The 25,282-nt window shown below is 39.2% G+C and overlaps 1 protein-coding gene across 1 annotated transcript in view; it reads right to left on the reverse strand.

The window, feature by feature from the left end:
• Tsen34 (tRNA splicing endonuclease subunit 34) overlaps positions 1–24,091 on the reverse strand; it is a 43,963-nt gene extending 19,872 nt beyond the window's left edge. The window contains exons 1-3 of the mRNA XM_067138285.2: positions 23,956–24,091; positions 14,765–15,003; positions 4,279–4,546 (exon numbers count right to left, since the gene is read on the reverse strand). Of these exons, the coding sequence (XP_066994386.2) occupies positions 4,279–4,546; positions 14,765–15,003; positions 23,956–24,007 (559 nt within the window). The 5' untranslated portion in view covers positions 24,008–24,091. The remainder of the gene's footprint in view (positions 1–4,278; positions 4,547–14,764; positions 15,004–23,955) is intronic.
• Between the last annotated feature and the right edge of the window lie 1,191 nt (positions 24,092–25,282).

Here is a 25,282-nt window from a genome sequence, read left to right on the forward strand (position 1 = left end):
CCTAACATGATCGACTTTAACCAAGATTCCGGTTTTGTAACAATTCTTTCGACTCAGGCGACCATAACAGTTGAAAAAACCCCAACTCATGCTGTGAGAAATCTCTAGTCAATACAATTTGAGAAACCCCAATTCACGCTGTGATCAATCCAATCTACAATTTGGATGTCTAGTCATTATAAAATAAATTAATTCATTGTTCATAAATTCTGGCAAAGTTAATGTACATATTGTACATACTGTACATATTGTAAACTATGTAAAAAGCATAAGACCATTGTATTTAGTATTAAGTTTACTATTAAGTTCCAATGTTTATAGTTTTAATTCTTGACCTTAAGATTAGTATTAGGCTGAAGATGCCCATAACTAGGGCGAAACATGTTCCTAACTGGTGTTTATAATTCATGTAGAATTTAATCACTAAAAAATATATTTGTATTGAAAAGCTGGACACAATAATTTTATTGATGGTTATGAATTTCATGTTTTTGGTCCGTATTGAACAATATATTGTATTGAAAAGGTGGAAACATTTACGTTATTATTATTATTACAATAATTTTAATCTCGAAAGAGTTTTACTTATTGTATCTTCAATACAGAACAAAATGAGATTAGTTACTTGTAACCCAATCTATGATACGGAAAACACCCCCAAAACATTACAGACCAACCTCCGGCTTGAACCTGACCTTGCACAAGCAAAATTACATCTATTGGAATGAACTGCAACAGTTTAATGTATACTATTAAGTTTTTTCCGTATCAAGTCAGTATTTTACTAGGGGCAGATCTAAGAAGACTATTTTAAGTAGACACTTTTCTAAGTGACCATTTGTTTTTTAGTGTAATGAACAAATAGTATATGAAAACATTCCTTGTGTGCAATGTTTGATGATTTTTAAAAAATGTTTGAGTATTTTAAGAAGAATGGCTGAAGAAGTCCCATAAACAAGGACAAAACATGTACCAAAATTTTGTGGATAATAATAAGAAGAAGAAGAAGACAAAGATCTTAAGAATCTGATTAGTATTTATACTGAACAAAGTGGAACCAGAATCACTTCCTTTTGAGGTTATTGTAAAATATTTGTGTCAATATGGAATAGGGAATATGAGATATATAAACAATAACAACAACAACTACTACTACTACTACTACTACTACTACAGGGTGATTGAAAATTTATCCAACCCATGGCAAAATTATGCTTATATTACTTTTAGTTTTGTTGCAGGGGGTGATCATTGGAATTCAGTACCGAGTACAAGAGACGCATGGTGTACACATTGGAGGAAATAATCTTCATTTTGGAAGAATGCATATGCAGTCTGAGTTAAAACACCATCCGCGAATGCTTTGCAGATTCTTATCACACAAAGGCACCTCAAAATAAATCAAGCATTCAATGTCTTTATGATGAATTCAAGAAATCTGGGAATGTGGGAGATACCCCTCAAAGTGGCAGACCAACAGTTCTCACCGAGGAAAACTGATCGATATCCAAGCCACAATGCTGAAGAGTCCAAAGAAATCTTTGCACAGGTTATCTATTCAGAGTGGTGTGTCTTATGGTACAATGTGTATTGCGGTGAGGGGATCGTTACACATGTTTCCATACAAAATGAAGGCTGTTTCATCAGTTATTGCTAGGTGATGCCAAATGCCAATCATCATGTTGAATGTTGTCACTGGTTCAAGGTACATGTGATGCCAGATGGAGAGAAGCTGGATAGCTAGTACTGGTCAGACAAGACTTGGATTCACCTCAGCAGGTATGTGAATGCACAGAATACATGTTGGTGGTTGACTGAAAATCCTTATGTGCTGCATGAGTCTCCTCTTCATGTCCAAAATGTAGGCTCATGGTGTGCCATGTTGTGAAAGAGAATTTTCATTCTCTTCTTCGACATGATGATCAACAATCAGATCAAAAATTGGATGTATGGCTTTTTCAGGCGTTTGCTCTATTAACCAGCATTTCGTCTAAGGTCTGACACTAGACTCGTCAGAGTGGGATGTGTCAGACCCTACCCACTGATGCTGGGGTGTATGCAGGTGAACTTATCAGAAGCCTCTTATGTGGCACAGTCTGATAACTGCATACGGGAGATAAAACTCCACAATGGAATTAATGCCCGCCTAGCAATTCCAAATGGTAATACTAAATTCCCAAGAAGGGAAAAATATCTAATTCCCTTCATGGGAATTTAGTATTACCATGATGATCAACAGTCGTTACATTGTGCTGGTCAGGCAATTTTTTGCTAATCAGATCAAGGAGGGAAAGGACATGTTTTCAATAGGACAATACAACCTCTCATACTGCTCATGTTGCTATGGAATACTTGGAATCAGTGTTGCAAGTGTGCATCATTTCCAAGCTACTGTGGCCAGCTCGATCTCCCAATCTCTCCCCTAGACTTTTTCTTATGGGAGTACCTCAAGTTAGCAATGTACATAACCCATCCTCCGAATTTGGAAGACCTAAAGACCAACATTCAATTCACTGTGAACAATATTTCACGTGAAATGTTATGGGACATGTCTATGAACATGATCACAAGGATGCATGAACGTAAAGCAGTAGTAATTTCAACATTATTTATTGTACCTCCATGGGTTACATAACTTTTCAATCATCCTGTATTTACAGTTATTAACAAGTTCACTCGCATTTATGTTTTCCACATCACACAGTTTGTAGCCATGAAAGTTGTCAAACACACAGCCCTCTGACAAGTTAAACTCTCAAGCTTTCCAATACAGCTTTTCATTGTTCCTAGAGCAGTTCACCTCACTTCATAACTCATCACACTCCTCACAGACACACTTACACACGTCCTGTCTCATAACTAATTTGTGCTCTCTCACAATTGACTTGAGACTGACTCGTTGACACTCATCTGCTTTGCTCTTGATATATGCCAGCAAAATGTTCGTAGAGCAGTTCATTTCACAACTTACCATACTTCATGTAATCAAGACCATCGTACTCTTCACAGATGCACTGACTCACGACCAACACATAACACACTCACGATTGACTCAAGACTAACTCATAACTCCCATATGCTTTGCTCTTTATATAGGACAGCAAAATGTTCCTAGAGCAGTTCACTTCACAACCCACCACACTTCGTGTAATCAAAAACAACTTACTCCTCACAGACGCAGTGATTCAAGACAGTCTCGTTACTCACTCATGCTCACTCAAGAGTGACTCGTGACTCTTGCCTGCTTTGCTCTTTATATAGGCCAGCCAAATGTACCTGCAGTCTTCCAGACCATTCTGGGCACTTTCTCAATTGTTAACCAGCTTCCAACTTCATCTAAGGAACTTCCTTATAAAGAAGGCTTTTGTTTTTGTTTGGCACCCCCCACCCAAATCGTCACTGCTCTACCAGTATTGTAGCCATCACTGGTCCTCCCACACTCTTTGTCTTCAATGTCATAATACTGTCATTCTAAGACATACGAAAACAAAATCTACTATTGTATTCCTGAATGTCATAAATTTGATTTTTTCAATCTAGGGCCTGGAGCTACTTTTTTTTTTGCTAGGGGCTTTACGTCGCACCGACACAGATAGGTCTTATGGCGACGATGGGATAGGAAAGGCCTAGGAGTTGGAAGGAAGCGGCCGTGGCCTTAATTAAGGTACAGCCCCAGCATTTGCCTGGTGTGAAAATGGGAAACCACGGAAAACCATTTTCAGCCTGGAGCTACTTAGGTAATATTAAACATGAATATGATTTCATCATCACTGTACACAATCAATGTAGCAGTAAGGTAATCATAATATGATTAATAGCCAAGTAATAATAACAACGCTACTACAGATGATGTAGATTATTAATTCCATTCCTTGATTTGAGTTTTTAAGTTTTCTCAGGTAGATTTAAGTGTATAGGTACAGATCTTACTTTCCTATCTTAGAGATTAGCAACAGAATTAACATTTATTGAAATTGTGAGATATAACTTCTCAACATATCCACAATTTGTACTATATCTAGGAGTGGGAAAAAGCAGTAGAAGAAGAAAAATTGTCTGCGATTGTGAATAATATCACAGTTTTACAAAGGGCTCAAAATAAATCGAATAAGAACTATATAGACATAAGTCTCACATATTTAAACACACTTAACAACTGCACCAGGCATTGAACCTACAACCTTATGCAAAACAGAAAGTGAATAGTATCTAATCAACTTGTTATAAGCAAAACGGTTGGAAATACAAAGAAATATAATATTTAAAAAAAATGCTAACCTGTAAATGTTTGTACCAAGGTGTTGCTGAAGTGAATAGGTGCAATTTTCTGAAGTTCTTCCTCCAGGAGAGCCTCTCTGTTTGTCATACGTTCCACTTCAGCTGGAGAACTGCATAGTTCCTTTTGATCAGAGGCGATCTTACCAGCTTTCCGAGCCTCCTTTTTCTTTAATGTCTTTAATCCCAGCAATTTGCGTCGTTTACCCTCAATAATTTGATCAAGCATATTAGTAACCTGACGTTTACGCTCTGCCATAAAACATTCTTTCTGATGGAAAAAAAAAAAAAAAAAAAAGAAATGTGAAAGTCATGATGCCAACATGGGACCACACACAACCACAGTCAGTGAGTAAACACAAGCTGAAAGGTAAATCTCATAAATATTCATCATAACATATTGCTTTTTGCAGTTTGTTAACACTAGAAAGACAGAAGGATCATTTTTGACCATTTTATGAACACAACACACTGCTGTTGCCATCATTTATCTTATATTTCGTTCAGACAGCATGACTTTTCATCATTCAGGCTTTATTTACTGTCACTGAAATTTGGATGTCCCAGTCCTAACAGCTTGGTCCCTACAATTCAATTAACCTAGAAGGACTGAAGGGTCATTTTTGACCCATGTTAGTTTTTACAAGAACTCACATTGTATTTTCATAACTTTGCTTCTATTTGCTTCCTATGCGTGATGCACACTGTTCACTTCTTCCCCAATTCCACTCCATCCGCTGCCTTCACCTATTTACCCCCTCCCCACTCCATCAACGAGAGTCAAGGTTAGAACAAACCCGCCATTCGCAGTAAGGAGCTTGTGAAGAGTGCATTATAAACAGTTTGTTCAGTTTGTTTATAGAGCTGTTTGTTATGTTTATTTTACGATTGATTCCTCAAATATGCAGCAAAGAAGGTATTTAAGACCGAATGATCTAATAGTTTCTCTCCAGGAATTAAGTGAAGATGACTCGGGACGAGAGAGGGAAGATCAGTTCATCCGATGACTATTATCCTCCACCGCCCTCTCCAAGTTCTTCGTCTGAATCGGAGCTTAAAGAGATTGAAAGTAATCCAGCTGACTCGCCAGAAATAACTAACATTGGAAAACTTGAAAACAAGACAGGCAGAGGTAACAATTGTTTTACAGTTTCTTCATTGCTATGCCCAATGTGTACATATTCTTCATATTCATGCCAAAAGTCAAGACAGATTTTATTTCACAATGAGGAGTTTGAGGTCGTTCACAATATGCTCGAGGAGGGCTGGCGGGTTGGAGAGAAAATGTTCCAGCCCCTGGAGACGCAGGTCCGGCTATAGAAACTCCCAGAAGGCAAAATGAAGAGGTTGCCACCACTACAACTGAAGGTGAAAGTTAAAACACAACTCTCTCTCCTGGACAAGGGTGCCGTCACCAAGACTTGGGTAAGAAGCATACTCCATATTTGGTACCTGGTTCCATGATCAATGCACCAGATGGCACTGAATGGCAATTTATGAGTCCCTGTGACACTAATGCTGGCAGGCGAGCTCAGCACAATGTCCTGAGGGAACAGTCAGGTCCAGCACCACATGCAAAACGAAGTACTGTTGATAAGTCCGTCACAAGCGCATGGAGACTCTTCATGGATGAATTTATCTTCACATGTACAGAAAAGTATGGAAACAACAACAACAACAACAACAACAATAATAATAACAACAACAACAACAACAATAATAATAATAATAGTACCGGGAGGTACACCTCAACCCTGCACATTTAAAAGAAGCGCCTCAAGGAACTCTATCAAACTAAACTTGAAACCACTAATGCACGAAGTTGGGAAATTGACCAGAACATGTCACCATTGAATAATTGAGTAATGCGTTATTTTGAAGTTGCCTAAACTGACTGGATTTATTTGTTTTGTTTTGGTTTACGTCAAGAAGTTTGAACTTTTCTCCATAGATATCATTACAAAAACTGAGGTAATGCACTCTGGTGCAAGGTAGAAGAAATAGTGATTTAAAAAAGTTTTGTGTTCATAGGGTTTCACAACTAAACTAACTTTTATTTATTTCAATACTTCAATGTTTGCAACACTTCCTTCTCATTCCGCCAGCTTTTGAATCTGGCCAATCAGAAATTTTCCGTAATTATTTTGCAGCCAATAATAGGCTTCTTGTACTTTTTGGACTATCCAATAAAAATGAGAGGGTGGGTCCGGATTTAGTCCAGAGCCTTCTCGAAACATCCCCTCGGTTATATAAGCTCGGCTTTTCAAATTACCTTGTCTGATTGATTGTCGGAGTACTGAGTGTGTGTGTTAAGACAGGAGGCGGGGCGTCTCATTCTTCGGCAGGCAGTACAGCAGCCCAGGTAATGTCCACCAGTTTTATATCTCTGTAGCTATCTCCGCAATCTTACCCGAGGGAAAGGTTCTAATTTCTAACTCTGTAACCATACATTTCTTCAAAATGTGAACTACTCCTTGTTAATGTGAAACTTCATAAAGTCTTTAACTGTAAATCAGGGATAGAGTGTGTGTTACCCTCTCAAGTTCCCCTTCAATTCATCTTGAGGTGACTACGATTTTGTAACTGTTTCTCCTTCTGTAAAGCATTAATAAACCTTCTTTCTAGTCACCTCAGTAGCTTGGGATTAGCCTCTGTACCATCGGGCCACAAGCCCAAGTAGGGTTTTAAAATCTTGGTTTTCAAGGAGCGCAAGTGTACGCCTCCATACATTTTGAGTTTGGGCCAGTAACGTTAACCTGTTCTTCTTTTTCACGAAGACCCAGTAGTATGGGTACTAGATACCCCTGTACAGTATTAACTAAATTGTAAGTGATAGATTTGCCTAGAGAGGTCAGAGATTGTAAGGTTTTTGAAAAGTTACCTTGTGTAGGCTGTATGGATTTGGGAGCTCAGTCTCTTTGGTAAAATGTGTGAGAGCATAATAGCTTTTTGTGATATTTGTGTAATAATGAGTGGCGCCTTTGGAAGGCCTTAAATTGTAACGGTGGGAGCAAGTGCTCTGGATAATTTGGGTTTTGGGGAGATTTCTCTCCTTGCCTATTTAAATAAACGCGACTTTGGAGTCATTGTTAATTTGTAATTTGAAGCTTGCAGTTCAGAACTTGTAAATTTGGGGCTTGAAGCCTAAAGCTGTTAAATTCCCTATTCTGGGGTTTTCTATTCTGGTATCCAAATTGTCATTGTATCTGATACATTGGTTTTCCTTCACTAAGTGAAGAATTTTGTTAAGTTTTGAGATCTGAAAAGAAATATAACATTTATTTAAAGTTTTGAATTGATTTTTGATACTGTAGTTAGATCCATTCAAGCCCACACCTTCTTTCACCTCTCTCTGATCATGCACTTAGATGCCATTACTTAGCAAATGCATAGGTTAATATATTGCATCAAGCGCCCGCGCGATTATGTGAAGCTCAATGCTAATTGTATCAAATAACTAGCTGTTGTACCCGTGCTTCGCTACAGAATTTTCAGAAAGACTGTCCTTGTAGTTTTCCCAACTGAAGTCAACATAGGTCATTACAATGACGTCAGTACGAATGTCACGATAAAAGTAAAAGTAATGCTGTCATATGAAATATTTGATAAAATGGAAAACAGCACATTTTCTCACTTTTAACAAAAAGTACTACAGTGTCGATCTAACAGTTGGAAGTTCCAGAGCTAGAACGATCAGGCCGCAGACAGCCGCGAACACTTCTGTGTCATCATTCCGTTTAAGTGCACACACTGCTCATTCCAATGACTGCCTCAGAGAAGGGATCGAAAAGCTGGAATACTGTGATGATCCAGTGTGTTACGTACCAGCAGAATCAGAAAATTTATGAACCAGAGGAATAGCATGCTAAAGATGAGAGAGATCTAACTCCCCAGCTACTACCCGCCAATATTCAGGCAGGCTGTTATACTAGGTATGCTGCAGTAATTCCATCTATGGGAAGTAAATGGAAGCAGAATACACAAAGCACATCACAACAATGGTCGATGTAATGTTATTGTTGATCAATTTTATGAGCTTTCTATGTTGCAGTCCTTCACATTTAATTTTCTTCCAACTCTGTGATATTAGAGCATCTAATGTGAGTCGTCCTTTCTATCATGACTCCCTCTTATGTTATTATTTAAGCAATCATTCCTTCATGACTTTTTTCTCATTCTTATAATCATCTTCACAATTTAATCACCATCATCACCAATATTATTATAGTTGGTACGGTAAAACTGAATAAGACATAAATAACCAGACATTGTACTCTCTATAACTTCTGTTATGTAGTTCTTTTCGATATGGCCAATAAGGTAGGTAGGCCTAATTAAAATTAAATTTTTGGCACCTTCCCCTAAACTACCATTTCAAACAGGGTGAACAACATGATTTATAGCGTAGACTGTAGTTCATTACTTCCCAACTTCACATACCGATTTTCATTAAATTCTGTTCACCCATTTTCTCGTACTTCGGCGCTGATATGGACCTGGCAACAAAAATCCAAATTCATTAATATGTCTGTTATCATAGCTGGTACGGTAAAAATGTACAAGATATAAATGATAGGAAATTTAATAGCTTTAATTATGTAGTATTTATCGATAAGGCCAATAATAACAAATATTTGAGAATTAAAAGTTCGGCCTTCCCTTAAACTACCATTTCACTCAGCGTGAATACAATTATATATGGCCTAGATTGTAGCAACTTATTCCCAGACTTTATATACCGATTTTCATTCAATTCTCTTCAGCCGTTTTCTCGTGATGGGCATACATACATACATACATACATACATACAGACAGACAGACAGACATTACAGAAAATTAAAACGTGCATTTCTCCTTGTTACTGTGGTCACGACCAGTGCAGAAATATAATTCTTTTTAAATTCTGAGCAATGTACAGACACTCATTTTATTTATATTGAGATAAATTAAAATCATCAGAAATTTCTCCAAATGGCTCCTAAAATCTCTAGAAAACTAACCAGTCGTTATCATTGAAATTCTGTCACTAAATTACTAAAAAAAAGAATCCATATCTAGCGACTACAATCTGAATCTCTAGAATCGACTAGACGGATGTGAACGAACATGAACATAGCACGCGAGAACAAGAGATTGATAATCGATATACGCATCGCGATATACAGGTTTCAATAATCATCACACATTCGCGCACATTCCTCGCATTAAAAAACGTCGATATTTCGTTTGAAAGTGGCCAATGGGCGAAGGACTTCCAGCCACTGGCGTAAAAAAAATATAACGGCGGGATTTGAAAACAAATATTTGAAGTTCACCGAAAAATAAACTAAAATCGGGAGAGATAATAGAATAATCGGGAGGCGGGAAAAACTGTCGAAAATCGGGAGTCTCCCGCCTAAATCGGGAAAGTTGGTAGGTATGCTCTATTGTGTTTCCTTCAGCCTTTTCATTTAGTCCTTGTGCAACATGCTCCTTGAAACAATCCCTCACATTCTTTTCTTTCAACTTGTCTAGATCCTATCTCCTTACATTCCTTCCTTTCTTCAATTTCTTCAACTTCTGATGGCATTTCATGACCAACAAGATGTGGTCAGAGTCCACGTCTGCTCCTGGGAAAGTTATGCAATCAAACACCTGGTTTCTGAATCTCTACCTAATCATAATGAAGTCTATTTGATACCTTCCAGTGTCCCCACGTCTCGTCCACGTATACAGCCGGCGTTTGTGGTGTTTGAACTAAGTGTTAGCAAGGACTAAAATATGATCAGTGCAGAATTCAACCAGCCGACTTCTTTTTTCGTTCCTTTGTCCCAATCCGAATTCTCCTACTGTATTACCTTCTCTTCCTTGGCCTACCACTGCATTCCAGTCTCCCATTACAATTAGGTTCTTGTCACCTTTTACATATTGTATACTAAAACATCAGAAGAAAAGACGACAAATGAAGTGTAAAATTATTGGAAGTTGTGCTACACTGCAACAACACTACATAAGTAAAATTAAAAATCCCCTTTTTCAATAATAATATTAAACTAAACAAGTTATAACATTTACTTGGAACTAGTTTCGACGCTGGCGAGCATCATCTTGACGTAAATATGAGAACAGGTAATCGTAAATAAACATATCATTGTATCAATGCACATATAAACACTTTTAATATAGGACTTATGATGCCCCTAAAAGTATCTGGAGAAAACTTCAAATAATCACAATTTCAAAATCTTGAAGTCACGATTAGAACGACACTTAACATAACATAATTCTTTTCACTCAAGTTAGAACTTTGAAAGTATTAAATTCGACTTAGAACCATAAGATTCTCAAACAAATAAAAAGTCTTGTCATAAATGAAATGTTATACAAAGGTCGAACCACATATAGAGTTTCTCTGTAAATATGACAGTCCCAAAAAGAACGATACTTTAACATAACATAATTATTTAACTCAAGATGGAATCTTAAAAGTCCTGAGTTCTATTTAATGTATGTTTTTTTGCTAGGGGCTTTACGTCGCACCGACACAGATAGGTCTTATGGCGACGATGGGATAGGAAAGGCCTAGGAGTTGGAAGGAAGCGGCCATGGCCTTAATTAAGGTACAGCCCCAGCATTTGCCTGGTGTGAAAATGGGAAACCACAGAAAACCATCTTCAGGGCTGCCGATAGTGGGATTCGAACCTACTATCTCCCGGATGCAAGCTCACAGGCGCGCGCCTCTACGCGCACGGCCAACTCGCCCAGTCTATTTAATGTAGGAAGATACATACATACATACATACATACATACATACATACATACATACATACATTAACATTATAGACTCTTATGCCTTTCAGCGTTCAGTCTGCAAACATCTGTGAATTTAATAAACGTCACCACAATCCTCTATTTGCAACTAGAGCTGTGGCCTCATTTAGTTCTATACCTCTTATCTTTAAATCGTCAGAAAGTGAGTCTAACCATCATCGTCTTGGTCTCCCTCTACTTCTCTTACCCTCCATAACAGAGTCCATTATTCTCCTAGGTAACCTAGCTCCTCCATTCACCTCAAATGACCTAACCACCAAAGCCGGTTTATGCGTACAGCTTCATCCATCGAGTTCATTCCAAAATTAGCCTTTATCTCCCCATTCCAAGTACCCTCCTGCCATTGTTCCCACCTGTTTGTACCAGCAATCATTCTCGCTACTTTCATGTCTGTTACTTCCAACTTATGAATAAGATATCCTGAGTCCACCCAGCTTTCGCTCCCATAAAGCAAAGTTGGTCGGAAAACAGACCGATGTAGAGATAGTTTCGTCTGGGAGCCGACTTCCTTTTTACAGAATACTGTTGATCGCAACTGCAAGCTCACTGCATTAGCTTTACGACACCTTGATTCAATCTCACTATATTACCCTCTTGGGAGAACACACAACCTAAATACTTGAAAATATGGACCTGTTCTAGCTTTGTATCACCAATCTGACATTCAATTCTGATGAATTTCTTACCTACTGACATCAGTTTAATCTTCGAGAGACTAATTTTCATATCATACTCATTGCACCTATTTTCAAGTTCCAAGATATTAGACTGCAGGCTTTCGGCACAATCTGCCATTACGACTAAGTTGCCAGCATAGGCCAGACTGCTTACTACATTTCCACCTAACTGAATCTCTCCCTGCCATTTTATACCTTTCAGCAGATGATCCACGCAAACTCAACAATTTGCACTACACAGATGACACTACTGTCTTTGCAGATACGATGGAAGGACTACAGAAGTTGATGAACAAAATTTCTGAAACAAGCAAGAGATATGGTCTGGACATCAACACTAATAAAACAAAAAATTAATGATCATCAGTAAGAAGAACATCTGAGGCATGAATCTGTTTCTCAATGGAGCAAGTATAGAGAGAGTTTCACAGTATCCGTACCTGGGTACCATCATTAACGACGCATGGGACAATTCACAAGAAAGAAAGTGTCGCATTGGAAAAGCGAGAAGTGTTTTCAATTCAATGAGCTCAACCTTCAAGAATCACGACCTACCAAAATGCGGCTCCTTATGTGCTATGTGTTATCAGTTCTCTTTTACGGTGTGGAAACATGGACCCTTACAAAAGCCACCACTGCTAGACTGGAAGCATTTGAACTCTGGCTATACAGAAGAATTTTGAGAATATCATGGACTCAGAAAGTTACAAACGTTGAGGTTCTACGTCTAACAAGAGACCAGAGCTGATCAACACCATCAAGTGTCGTAAACTACAATATTTTGGAACATCATGAGGAATCAGAAAAGATATGAGCTGCTTCAACTTATCCTGCAAGGGAAAATAGAAGGAAAAAGATATCCTGGGCGAAGAAGAATTTCCTGACTCGACAACCTTAAAACCTGGTTCAACAAAACATCTGAAGAACTGTTCTGAATTTCAAGGGATAAAGCCAGAATAGCCATGCTGATCGCCAACGTCTGAGGCGGAAAGGCATGCTAAGAAGAAGAAGAAACTATGAACAGCAAAAGTGAAAGATTACAGCCTTGCCTAACCCCTGTAAGTGCCCTGAACCAAGAACTCATTCTACCATCAATTCTCACTGAAGCCCAGTTGTCAACATAAATGCCATTGATTGATTTTAATTCCATAGTCCCCCAGTATGGTAAAGATCTTTTCCCTCAGTACACTGTCGTATGCTTTCTCTAGATCTATGAAACAAACACAACTGCCAATTCCTCTCGTAGCACTTTTCAGTTACCTGGCGCATACTGAAAATCTGATCCTGATAGCCCCTCTGTGGTCTGAAACTACACTGATTTTCATCCAACTTCCTCTCAACTACTGATCGCACCCTACCTTTCAAGATGCCAGTGAATACTTTCCCTGGTATACTAATCAATGAGATTCCTCGATAGTTTTTGCAATCCTTCCTGTTCCCTTGTTTAAAGATAGGTCCAATTACCGCTTTTGTCCAATCTGAAGGTACCTTACCAACACTCCATGCTAATCTTACTACTCTATGAAGCCATTTCATCCCTGCCATCCCACTATACTTCACCATTTCAGGTCTAATTTCATCTCTCCCTGCTGCTTTATGACAATGGAGTTTTTCACAATTTAAATAAATGTGGAAAAGAAGAGTTGCTTTTTTCTGTCACATATCATGACTACCAGGGACTAGGACACTCAAACATTTATTCAACTACTTTTGGAAAAGTAAAACTAAAAATCACTGGTTCAAAGAAGTCCAACAAGATTTAAATGAATTAGGCTTGACAATTCAACAAATTGAAAACACAGAAGAGAAGAGGATCCTGAGAAATAACAATGTGAGACTTAAACTGAAGACCTATACATGCAAACAGTACAACATAACTGATAAAGAACGGGTAGCCAGGTCAGACAGAATGAAACATTTCTGGGAACAAAAGAAGAAACATCAACCAAATTTGTAACCAATATTCATAAGACTTGACTGTATATAGATTGATTTCAGTGCTCCAATGTGCGCGTAAAATAAATTTAAAAAAAAGTCTTGTCACAATTGATCAGAAGTACAAAGGATGAAACATACATAAAGTTTCTTTATAAACATTAAAATTATTCTTGAAACCAGGCGACTATTCACGGTTTGTTTTTCAAGAATAATTTTATATTTATAAAGGTACTTTATATATGTTTCATCCTTTGTACTTCTGATCAATTGTGACAAGACCTTTTATTTAAATTGTGAATCTTCCTACTCTAAATAGAACTCAGGACATTCAAGATTCCATCTTGAGTTAAATAATTATGTTATTTTAAAGTATCGTTCTAACTGGGACTGTCATATTTACAGAGAAACTCTATATGTGGTTCGACCTTTGTATAACATTTCATTTATGACAAGACTTTTTTTAATTTGAGAATCTTACGGTTCTAAGTCGAACTCAATACTTTCAAAGTTCTAACTTGAGTGAAAAGAATTATGTTGTGTTAACTGATGTTCTAATCGTGACTTCAAGATTTTGAAACTGTGATTATTTGAAGTTTTCTCCAGATACGTTTAGGGGCATCATAAGTCCCGTATTAAGAGTGTTTATATGTGCATTGATATAATAATGATATCTTTATTTACGATTGCCTGTTCTCATATTTGGCTGAAGATGATGCTCACCAACGTCGAAACTAGTTCCAAGTAAATGTTATAACTTGTTTAGTTTAACTGCAACAATACCACGCGCTGCCCCTGCTGTTGGTATTACATTTAGTTTTACAGGCATTAATTTTCATGAAGCAATTTGAGAATGTGATTTCCATATTCAACAAAACTAATGTGTGGTCATCTTCACTTTCTGTTGTTACTTGTATGTTATCAGCATACCTCAGCATATCAAATTTTTCACCTCAGATCTTAACTCCAGACTGACTTTTTCTCAAAGTTAATTTATATAGACACTAAATAGACAACCTAGTAATAAATTTTAAATATAGTAGTATGAAAATGTACTCGACCCACCTGTTCTTCATATATCCTTTTCCTATACTTTTCAAATTCTTCTTTCACACCTGGACCTGGAGCTCTTGAAAGTGATGGAAAGCGTGCAAGCTGGACCAATTTCTTTTCAAGTAGTAGTGTTGCCTCTTCAGGAAGCAACATCATTGGTAATCCAGGAAAAGCTTCCTGGCGAGGAAGATGAGCTAAACAACCGACCAGAACACCAACAATATGGTGCTCCTCACGCAACTTGAGCCAATCTGAAATAGATTACAATTGTGTGAATACTCACAAGTATATCTCAGAATATCTGTAGCAAATTTCTCATTCAGTACAGGCCATACCTGTCAAGTTGTACGCTTTCATTATATTAAAATCTACAGACACATACAGCACAATATTACACAAACCACATAACACAATTGGCTTTCTAGACCAGGGTCACTATCTCACTGTCGGTTAGCTTCTCAACTGTTCTTATATAGGCTGAGTGGACCTCAAAGCTGCCCTCAGATCCAGACAAAAATCCATGACCAGAGCAGAAATTGAACGTGGGACCACTGTGTAAGAGGCAAACTCACTAACCCTAGACTGTGAGGCTGGCTAACCTACCACGGATGCACTAGTGAACAGTCCACTGTCGAAGATGCTCTGTTTTTTCGTAGTTATAAAGTAGTTATTACATAGTATAACAGAAAAATCCATTATGTCAGTGATCCAGTTAGTAGAATAAATCATTTATGTTTGCTGTTTATTGGAAGTAATCAAGATTAGAGACTTTTTCAAATTTGATATTAAGTAGTTCTGTTGGTGTTTAGTAGATTATACTGTAGGTTAGGTTTACTTTGTTTCATATCTGAGTTGGTGGAAATAGGATATAATACTCCATTTTTGTTTAAATATCCATAGTCTTGTTCGTAAGATACTTATCAAGACAGGTTATTAGATATAGTTGTACCTTCTGTAGTTTCTTAATTTCATACAGGTACTGGACACAAAATTCAAATAGCACTTAAGATTCATTGCACCTATCATGAAGGAAACAAATTCCTTTAACACACTGGGCGCCAGCCTTTTTTGAAATTATGGTCTGTGGGCTGAAACTTCATTTTACCCTAGCAGGAAACCCGCTGTGACGCTCAGTGTGTTAATAAACAATACAATAAAATTGCAAATTTAATCAAGGAAAACCAATTCACGAGAATATATGACATTCCATAGGCAAGATAGTTAACAGTCTTTGTATTGTTGGTGATTACTGATGCTCTCCAGAATATTCTGCTGTTGGCATATGGTCGAGTACTATCTGCGCATTTTTTTTTGCGATAGATTTACACCCTAGTACTGAGTCGGTCGACTTCGGTTATCTTCGAGATTCGTATTGGCAACCTATGAAACACAAACTAAGAATCGCTTATCATTGCTATGCGACATCTGGCGTACACTTTACGTACTCATACTGTTGTTGTTTACACAGCAAAGCCAAACTATAGAATTCATGCTAGGAACACGTTTCGCATCGGGAAATATTATATAGTATTATATATATTGTATGTGTGACACAGTTGTTGGCGTTAAGATAATGAAGGTTTAGAAAATTCATATCGATCGATCATATTATCGATTCAATTCAGATTTCATTTCCATTCAGTTGGCAGTTTTTACCGGAACCGGCAGTGCTCCCTTCTTACTCCTCACCGAGTACAAAAATCTATCACTAAAAAGTGCGCGTACAGTAAATCGGCTGATTTGTATACATCAATATTTGTAACCCAAGTCTTCAGCATCATTTTGAGAGAAGTTATTTAGTCACTGTTTAATTAATTAATTAATTAATTAATAAATAAATAAATAAATAAATAAATAAATAAATAAATAAATAAATAAATAAATAAATAAATAAATAAATCAGTCAGTCAGTCAGTCAATCAATCAATAAATACTGATCTGCATTTAGGGCAGTCGCCCAGGTGGCAGATTCCATACCTGTTGTTTTCCTAGCCTTTTCTTAAAAGATTGCAAACAAACTGGAAAAGTATTGAACATCTCCCTTGGTAAGTTACTCCAATCCCCAACCCCCTTCTTATAAACAAATATTTTCCCCAATTTGTCCTCTTCAATTCCAACCTTATCTTCATATTGTGATCTTTCCTACTTTTTTAGACACTACTCAAATTTATTCATCTACTAAAGTCATTCCACGCCATCTCTCCACTGACAGCTCAGAACATATCACTTACAATACTAATTATAAATTTTCCAGCTAAATCATTCCTAGTTGCCAGCGTTTCGTCCCCGTGTGCTAAGTTGTGCTCATCAGTTGGTACATAGCACACCCACCAAGACGCATGGCTAGTGCACAGCGTGGAGGCCACTGCATAGGCTACTTGGCGCCACCGGCACTTGGCCATCATAAGATATAGATGTTGATGCCCTATGGGAATGCCAACTGATGAGCCCAACTTAGCACACAGGGGCCAAATGCTGCCTACTATGAATGAGTTAGCTGTAAAATTTATAATGTCCAACAATGGACCATTTATATTGGTTTATAAATTTGGTACTTAGCACACCCACCAAGACGCATGGCTAGGGCATACCAAGTGATGAGCCCAACTTAGCACACGGGGGCGAAATGCTGGCAACCAGGAATGAGTTATCTGGAAAATTTCTAATATCCAATAACAGACCATTTACTGTATATTGGTATTATAAATTTACTCATTCGGGACAAATATTTCAGGTTCCCTATGGGAATCAACATCTACAGTACATCATCTGATGGCCAAGCAGGCATCAATTTTTGGTAATGAGACAAAGTTTCTCATAGTGCATTGGCACTGCCGGTGGCTCCAAGTAGCCTACACGGTATGCACTATCCATGCGTCTTGGTGGGTGTGCAAAGTACCAACTAATGAGCCCATCTTAGCACATGGGGGCAAAACGCTGGCAACCAGGAATGAGTTAGTTGGAAAATTTATAATGTCCAACAATGGACCATTTATATTGGTATTATAAATTTACTCATTCGGGACAAATATTTCAGGTTCCCTATGGAAATTAATATCTATATCATCTGATGGCCAAGCAGGCATCAATTTTTGACGAGACAAAGTCTCTCATAGTGCATTGGCAGTGCCGATGGCTCCAAGTAGCCTAGTACCCCCTGTGGGTGTGGGCGGTAGAATAACACCCGCGGTATCCACTGCCTGTCGTAAGAGGCTACTAAAAGGGGCCCCAGGGGCTCTGAAATTTGGAGCGTGGGTTGGCAATCACGGGGCCCTTAGCTGAGTCCTGACATTGCTTCCACTTACTTGTGCCAGGCACCTCACTTTCATCTATCCTATTCGACCTCTCTTGGTCAACTCTTGTTCTTTTCCGACCCCGACGGTATTACGTATTGAGGCCTAGGGAGTCTTTCATTTTCAAGCTCTTCGTGGCCCTTGTCTTCCTTCCGCCGATACCTTCATTTTTCGAAGTGTCGGACCCCTTCCCTTTTTTTTTCTATCTGATTAGTGTTATATAGAGGATGGTTGCCTAGTTGTACTTCCTCTTTAAACAATAATCACCACCACCAGCAATCAACATCTATATCAGATTACGAGGTGTCGTGCGGTTAGCATGACGAATCCTCTCAGGCATTATTCTTGGGTTTCTAAACTGGGGCCACTATCTCACCGTCAGATAGATCCTCAATAACAACGTAGACTGGACCTTGAACCAGCCCTCAGATCCAGTTAAAAATCCCTGACCTGGCTAGGAATTGAACCTGGGGCCTCCAGGTAAGAGGCAGGCATGCTACCCCTACACCACGGGGCCGGCTTTGAGCAGATACGCCTCAGTTTTATTCATACCGTTTGGATCACCTGCTCCAAAAACTTGAGCAGAAAGCAAGTGCTCAACTTTATTAATATCACCTAAGGTCATGACCCCAAGAGGCCTGCCATTGTGCCTCTGTGTAGCTCAGTCACCACTTCCATTCTTTTTTTTCCTGCGAATCACCACCTGAGCATCAATTTTTGGTAATGAGACAGAGTCTCTCATAGTGCATTGACACTGCTGGTTGCTCCAAGTAGCCTACACTACTATAGCTGACCGCATATAGGCTAACTTGCATATTCTGTCCCCATTACATTTTTAAATTTACAAGCCACGTCAAAACACAATAGTGTGTATTATCTGCACACTTTTTAGCGATAGATTTGTGTACGGGTTTGAGGAGTAAGGAGGTGGCTCTCCCATTTCCGTTAGTATTTTCAACTGAATGGAAATGAAATCTGAATTGAATCGATAATATGATCGATCGATATGAATTTTCTAAACCTTTGTTATCTTGAGCCAACAGCTGTGTCACACACACACATTATATTACATTATATAACATATCTCGATGCAAATCTTATTCCTAGAGTGAATTCTATAGTTTGGCTTTGCTGTGTAAATAACAACAGTACTAGTACATAAAGTGTACACCAGATGTCGCAGAGTGATGTATAAGCGATTCATAGTTTGTGTTTCAAAGGTTGCCAGTACGAATCTCAATGATTGCCGAGGTCGACCGATTCAGTACTAGGGTGTAAATCTATCGCTAAAAAGTGCGCAAATAATATATGGAACTGCTGACAGTATAGGTATTTATGAAAGTGCTCCAGCATCTCCACGATGGCCAGATGTTCCTCTCAGCCTTGGATAATGTCTTGCTATAACACACTATCACTCTTCCTGGATCTGTGACAACACCCCACCAATCACCACATTACTGGCGTCACTGTCAACAACAAACTTTTCTCTATGCTGGAATAACCCAGGATAGATGTCAAGCACAGGGACTGCTAGAGGGACCCGAATGCAGTCTCCGCCACAGATGACCATTAGAACAGCCTCTTCTCTCCTGGAGCAATGAGAATTCTTTGAGATGTTGGTGAAGCAGCAATAAACCTCGCTGGTAGGTACAAAGGCCAAGAAAACTCCTTAATTCCCACCTGTTTTTCAGCATAGGCCAGCCTCTATAAGAGCTCCTAGATTTCCCAGGTCGACGGCTACTCCGTCCAGTGACACAAAGTGGCATACATCTCCTGCTGGAATAGTTGGCACTTCCTAGGGTTCAGTTTCAGATGAGAACCCCATAGTCTCTGGAATACTTTCTGAAGGTTTTCTATGTGCTCTGGGACCACAATGATGTCATCTAGGTACAACTGGAAACGTCCTGCATGAGCCTCTCACCCTGGACTCCATCAGTCACTTGAAAGTTGCAGGTACATTGCACAGCCCAGAGGGCATAACAATGAACTGCAACAACCCCTGGCCGGTGGAGAACGTCATCTTCTCCTTGTTCTCCAGGTGTAGCCAGTCAGGGTCCTTAAAACTAAATTATTACACAGGGAGGTAGTATGTTTTACATATGCCCTCACCCACACAAGATAGTCGACTGCAGCAAAGACTTACAACAACTGATTTTTATTTATTTATTCGTATCAGAAGCATTAATACTATAAATACATATACATATATACTCTTACTGAATTATATACATTATATACAAAGTCACACTTATCAAAAAACAAAGGTCTATACTACTTTTGCCCAGAAATTGGCGACATCCAGTGCATTTCCTGTTGCCTTAAGTAGATCTTGTACTGTGCATGTTTTAGGGCACCTACTACACTGCAGCAAATGATACGTCGTCTGGATTGCACCACACTCACACAATGATGACTCGATGTTGAAACCCCACTTCTGCAGGTTGCTTTTACATCTAGTCACGCCTGCCCGTAATCTGTTCAGTGATCTCCAAGTACTCCATTTCTCCATGTGACCAGGTGGTAATTCTTCACTTGGTGTCAGCCATTCTTCGGAGCGAGTGCAGCTTGTGCGCCACATATCAGTTCGGGATTGCTGAGGTGTCCCATTAAGAGCCTCTGTTGTTCTGAGGAAACTTTTCCTTGATTTGAGTCTTGAAGTAACTGGCCTGTATCCATACAGAGTCACTTCAGAAGTTTCCGCCTTCTTCCTCTCGTTTTTTTGCTGCAACCTCTCGACGGATACCAGGAGGGGCAATACCAGCAAGACTATACAATTTGTTCAACGGAGTTGGTTTTAGACAGCCGGTAATGATGCGACAGGTATCGTTTAGAGCAACATCTACCTTCCTGGCATGGCTTGACTTGTACCATACTGGGGATGCATATTCCGCTGAGGAGTAACATAGAGCAATGGAAGAGGTTCTCACAGTATTGGGATGTGCCCCCCAGGTAGTACCCGTTATCTTCCTTATAATATTGTTTCTGGCTGCCACTTTTTGCTTGGTGTTCGAGCAATGTTTCTGGTAAGTTAGAGCACGATCAAGGGTAACTCCAAGATATTTTGGTGTGCTGCAATGTTCTAATGTGGTTCCTTCCCAAGTGATTTTGAGAGTTCTGTTTGCCATTTTATTTTTGAGGTGGAAGGCACAAGTCTGGGTTTTACTGGGGTTCGGTCTCAGCTGATTCTCCTTGTAGTAAGTAGACAGCACTGAAAGTGCATTAGATAATTTCTCCTCAATAGCGTCAAAGCAGGTGTCTTGAGTGGTAATGGCACAGTCATCTGCATAGATAAAGCTCTGTGTTCCTTCGGGTAGCGGCTGGTCATTGGTGTAGATGTTGAACAATGATGGAGAGTGTACACTTCCCTGAGGTAATCCATTCCTCTGTGATCTCCACCTGCTTCTTTTCCCCTGAAATTCAACAAAAAATCTTCTATTTTCAAGGAGATTCCTAATGAAGCAGGTAAGCTGGTAGTCATTAGTTGCATTATATAGTTTCATAAGGAGTCGTCTATGGTTGACGGCATCATATGCAGCTGTAAGGTCGACAAATACAGCTCCAGTGATCTGTTTCCTTTCGAAACCATCTTCGATATGCTGCGTTAGCTTCAACACTTGAGATGTACAGCTCTTCCCAGTTCTGAATCCAGCTTGCTGCGGTATGAAGATTGCCTCTAACTTCTCCGTTAGCCTATGGAGTATGAGTCTTTCAAGGATCTTGTACAGATGACAAAGGAGCGAGATAGGCCGATAACTCTTTGGATCATTTGAATCCTTACCTGGCTTGCGAATAGCTATAACTCTGGCTTTCCTCCATAATTTCGGGATCTTGCATGATTGGATGCAGTTGTTCATCAGCTCGATTAGCCAGTGCTTTGTGGTTGGACCAAAGTTCTTAATTTGCTCAACTCTTATGCCGTCAAGGCCAGCAGCTTTACCATTCTTGGTTTTACTTAATGCATAATCAAGCTCAGCCTGAGTGAAAGGTTGATATAGAATGCTGGATTCTTGATCAGGTTTTCTCTCAAATGTCTTCTTACTAGTCTTGATGGTTCTAGTAGTTTTACCATTTTCAATGAGCTGGTGTGCAATTTCATCAGCTTTGACATTTACATGTGTACTTGTTTGAGAACGGTCATTATTTAGGCGCTGTAGCAATCTCCAAGCCTCTTGGCTGCTCCTACCCATATCACAGTCTGCCATCAGTTTCTCCCATTGGCCTCTCTTTGCCTCAGAGATTGAAGAGAGAATACGCGTTGCAACGTTGGAGGTTTCCTCACTAAATGGGTTTTCGTTGTATGATTTGTAATATTCATCTAGTAATACTGCTGTCTCTGCAGTTACCCCTTGGAGATAGATAGTCCTACAGCCTCTTGGGATACATGTCCGAGAGCATAGATTCACAACATCAACAAAATGTTCATATTCTTCAGGTACAGCTGGGATAGTCCGAACTTTCTCATCCAGCATTTCGGAAAACTTAGACCAATTAGCCTTTCTAAAGTTGTATCGTCGCCTGAAGCGAGTTTCTTGAGGTCTTATTACAGGAAGTAGCTGACACATTATTGGTCTATGTTGTGTTTTGGGGATCGGTGAGCACACAAATTTCTGACTGTGTTGTGCTATACTCTCACATACGAAAAGGAGGTCTGGGTTAAATCCTCGTTGCCATCTTCCACAACTGAAGGATGGAGGTAGTTTGCTGTCATGGATGAGAGAGAGGTGGTTACTTTCAGCCCAGGAAAGAACAGCTTCACCGTTTTCATCTTCATGTGTGTATCCCCACACGTGACTGTGACTATTGAAATCTCCTATTACCACAGATGTCTTGTCTGAATAGAAATTTTTAGGTGGGGCAAAGGAGAATCTTTCTGAAGGAGGCTTATAGACGGAGGTGATTACACAATTGCTGAGTTCTAGGGAGATTATCTCGATGTTGTGGTTGATTGTACAGTGGACGCTCTCAACTTGGATCTCTGGTTTGACAAAAACGGCGCTACCATGTTTAGGGTGTGGTATTTCTGCAACTAACTTCAGACCTGGTATATATGGTCGAATCTGATGGTTATCTTTATGAGTTTCCTGAATGCATAAAACATCGCATTTCTGTTCTTGGCAAAGTTCGTATAGCAATTGTTGTTTCGGTGATGACGAGCTACATTTAAAAAAAATTATTTATTTAGCACAAGGCTCTGTATGGGGAGTGTCTGAGGATAAATCAGGCTTGCCTGGTGCAAGTCCCATAGGGAGGGGGAGAGGGGGAAGATGATGAGGTAGGGAGAGGGTGAAACCCAGTATTCCGGTCGAATAAAACCAACGGTCTGCTCACGGCCTAAGGTTTCCATCCGACGGACAAATCACGATCATCAGCTTCATATGCCCCCACTCTATACACTGCAGAAGTGTTTGGAAGTGAATCCACGCTTTTCGCACGCAGTGATTTGAAATAATATACCATCTCTACCACCCTGGTGTTCTATGTTTTGTTTTCCTCCAATGTTGCTTTACGTCGCACCGATAGAGATAGGTCTTATGGCGACGATGAGACAGGAAAGGCCAGGGAATGGGAAGGTAACGGCCGTGATCTTAATTAAGGTACAACATTTGCCTGGTGTGAAAATGGGAAACCACGGAAAACCATCTTCAGGGCTGCCGACAGTGGGGTTCGAACCCACTATCTCCCGGATGCGAGCTCACAGCTGTGCGCTCCTAACCGCACGGCCAACTCGCCCGGTAAAAAAAATCATTTTACCGCGGTAATTATCTAAATTGATTGATCCGCAAACTCACCAGGATAATCTTCACAACATAAAAATATATTATAATGATTTCGATCACATGCAAACAGTAAGTACGGTACGAATGGTATCAAATAATCCATACAGAAAAAAAATGTTTTCAAAAAACTAACCTTCAGCGTTCCAAACGAAAGGTTTACCATCCGCTACAGACAGCGTTATCATCTTTAGGCACAAAATAAAACAGACACCGAACACTTAATATGTGCCAGAAATTGTAACGAATGTTTTACAATTTTTTAAATCACAAATTTGAGAGAACATCGATTGACAAGAGACAGCTTCTTCTTCTTCTTCTTCTTCTTCTTCTTCGTGATATAGATTGGGCTTCTTGTTTTACATTTATGCCCATTAAGGTAGCAACAAAAAATAAAAACATGCAATTGAGTCCTTATGGTCACCACTATTGAAACTAGATGATGATGATGGTGCTTGTTGTTTTAAGGGGCCTAACATCGAAGGTCATCGGCCCCCTATTGAAACTATATAGTCAGCTATGCAAGATACACAGGTTCTGTTCTGTTCGTGAAGTTGATTTGGGCTCATTATTTCACCCAGACACAATACTGTATTATATTTGTACTAGTTCTACACACGCACACAATTTCAATAAAGTAGTACACCAATGCAGTTGACAATGTTTTCTGAGTAGCGCTGTGAAGAGGAGGCGGACCTCCTGTTGATTGAATCGGATAATACGATTACAGCGCTCGTTCGGAGACCTCCGGTAGTCCTCCGATTGAATTCACTGGCGGAAAATTCAAATTCTGTGATGTGGGCAATGTTGCAACGGTGATCTTAGGAGGAATTACAATTTAAATTTCAGTACTAATTCCACAGATGCATGTGTTCCCCTACGTTTGTCATTCAAATGATTTAGTCGTTTCAAGATCGCCGCATTATTTGTTACGTTATGAATAACAGATTTTGATCTGCTGACGTTCAGTTTGCAATAGGTGCAGGTGGATAGAATACTGTAGATTGAATATTGGCATATATTATACCGTTGCAAATGCGTTAACAATATTATTAATACTCGTAGTAAAATGGTTTAAGTAAACATGTAAACATGTATTATATACGATGTTCTTACATTAATTATACTCGTAGCTCATTTATTACTGAACAGTACATCCGGCTCCATGGCTAAATGGTTAGCGTGCTGGCCTTTGGTCACAGGGGTCTCGGGTTCGATTCCCGGCAGGTTCGGGAATTTTAACCTTAATTGGTTAATTTCGCTAGTGCTGAAACTAGGTGTATGTGTCGTCTTCATCATCATTTCATCCACATCACAACGCGCAGGTCACCTAAAGACGTCAAATCAAAGGACCTGCATCTGGTGAGCCGAACTTGTCCTCAGACACTCTCGGCACTAAAAGTCATACGCCAGTTCAATTTTTACTGAAGAGTACGAACTGATTGAAACTGGTTATATGCTGT

Source organism: Anabrus simplex, chromosome 1 (assembly GCF_040414725.1).
Source record: "Anabrus simplex isolate iqAnaSimp1 chromosome 1, ASM4041472v1, whole genome shotgun sequence".
Taxonomy (NCBI): domain Eukaryota; kingdom Metazoa; phylum Arthropoda; class Insecta; order Orthoptera; family Tettigoniidae; genus Anabrus; species Anabrus simplex.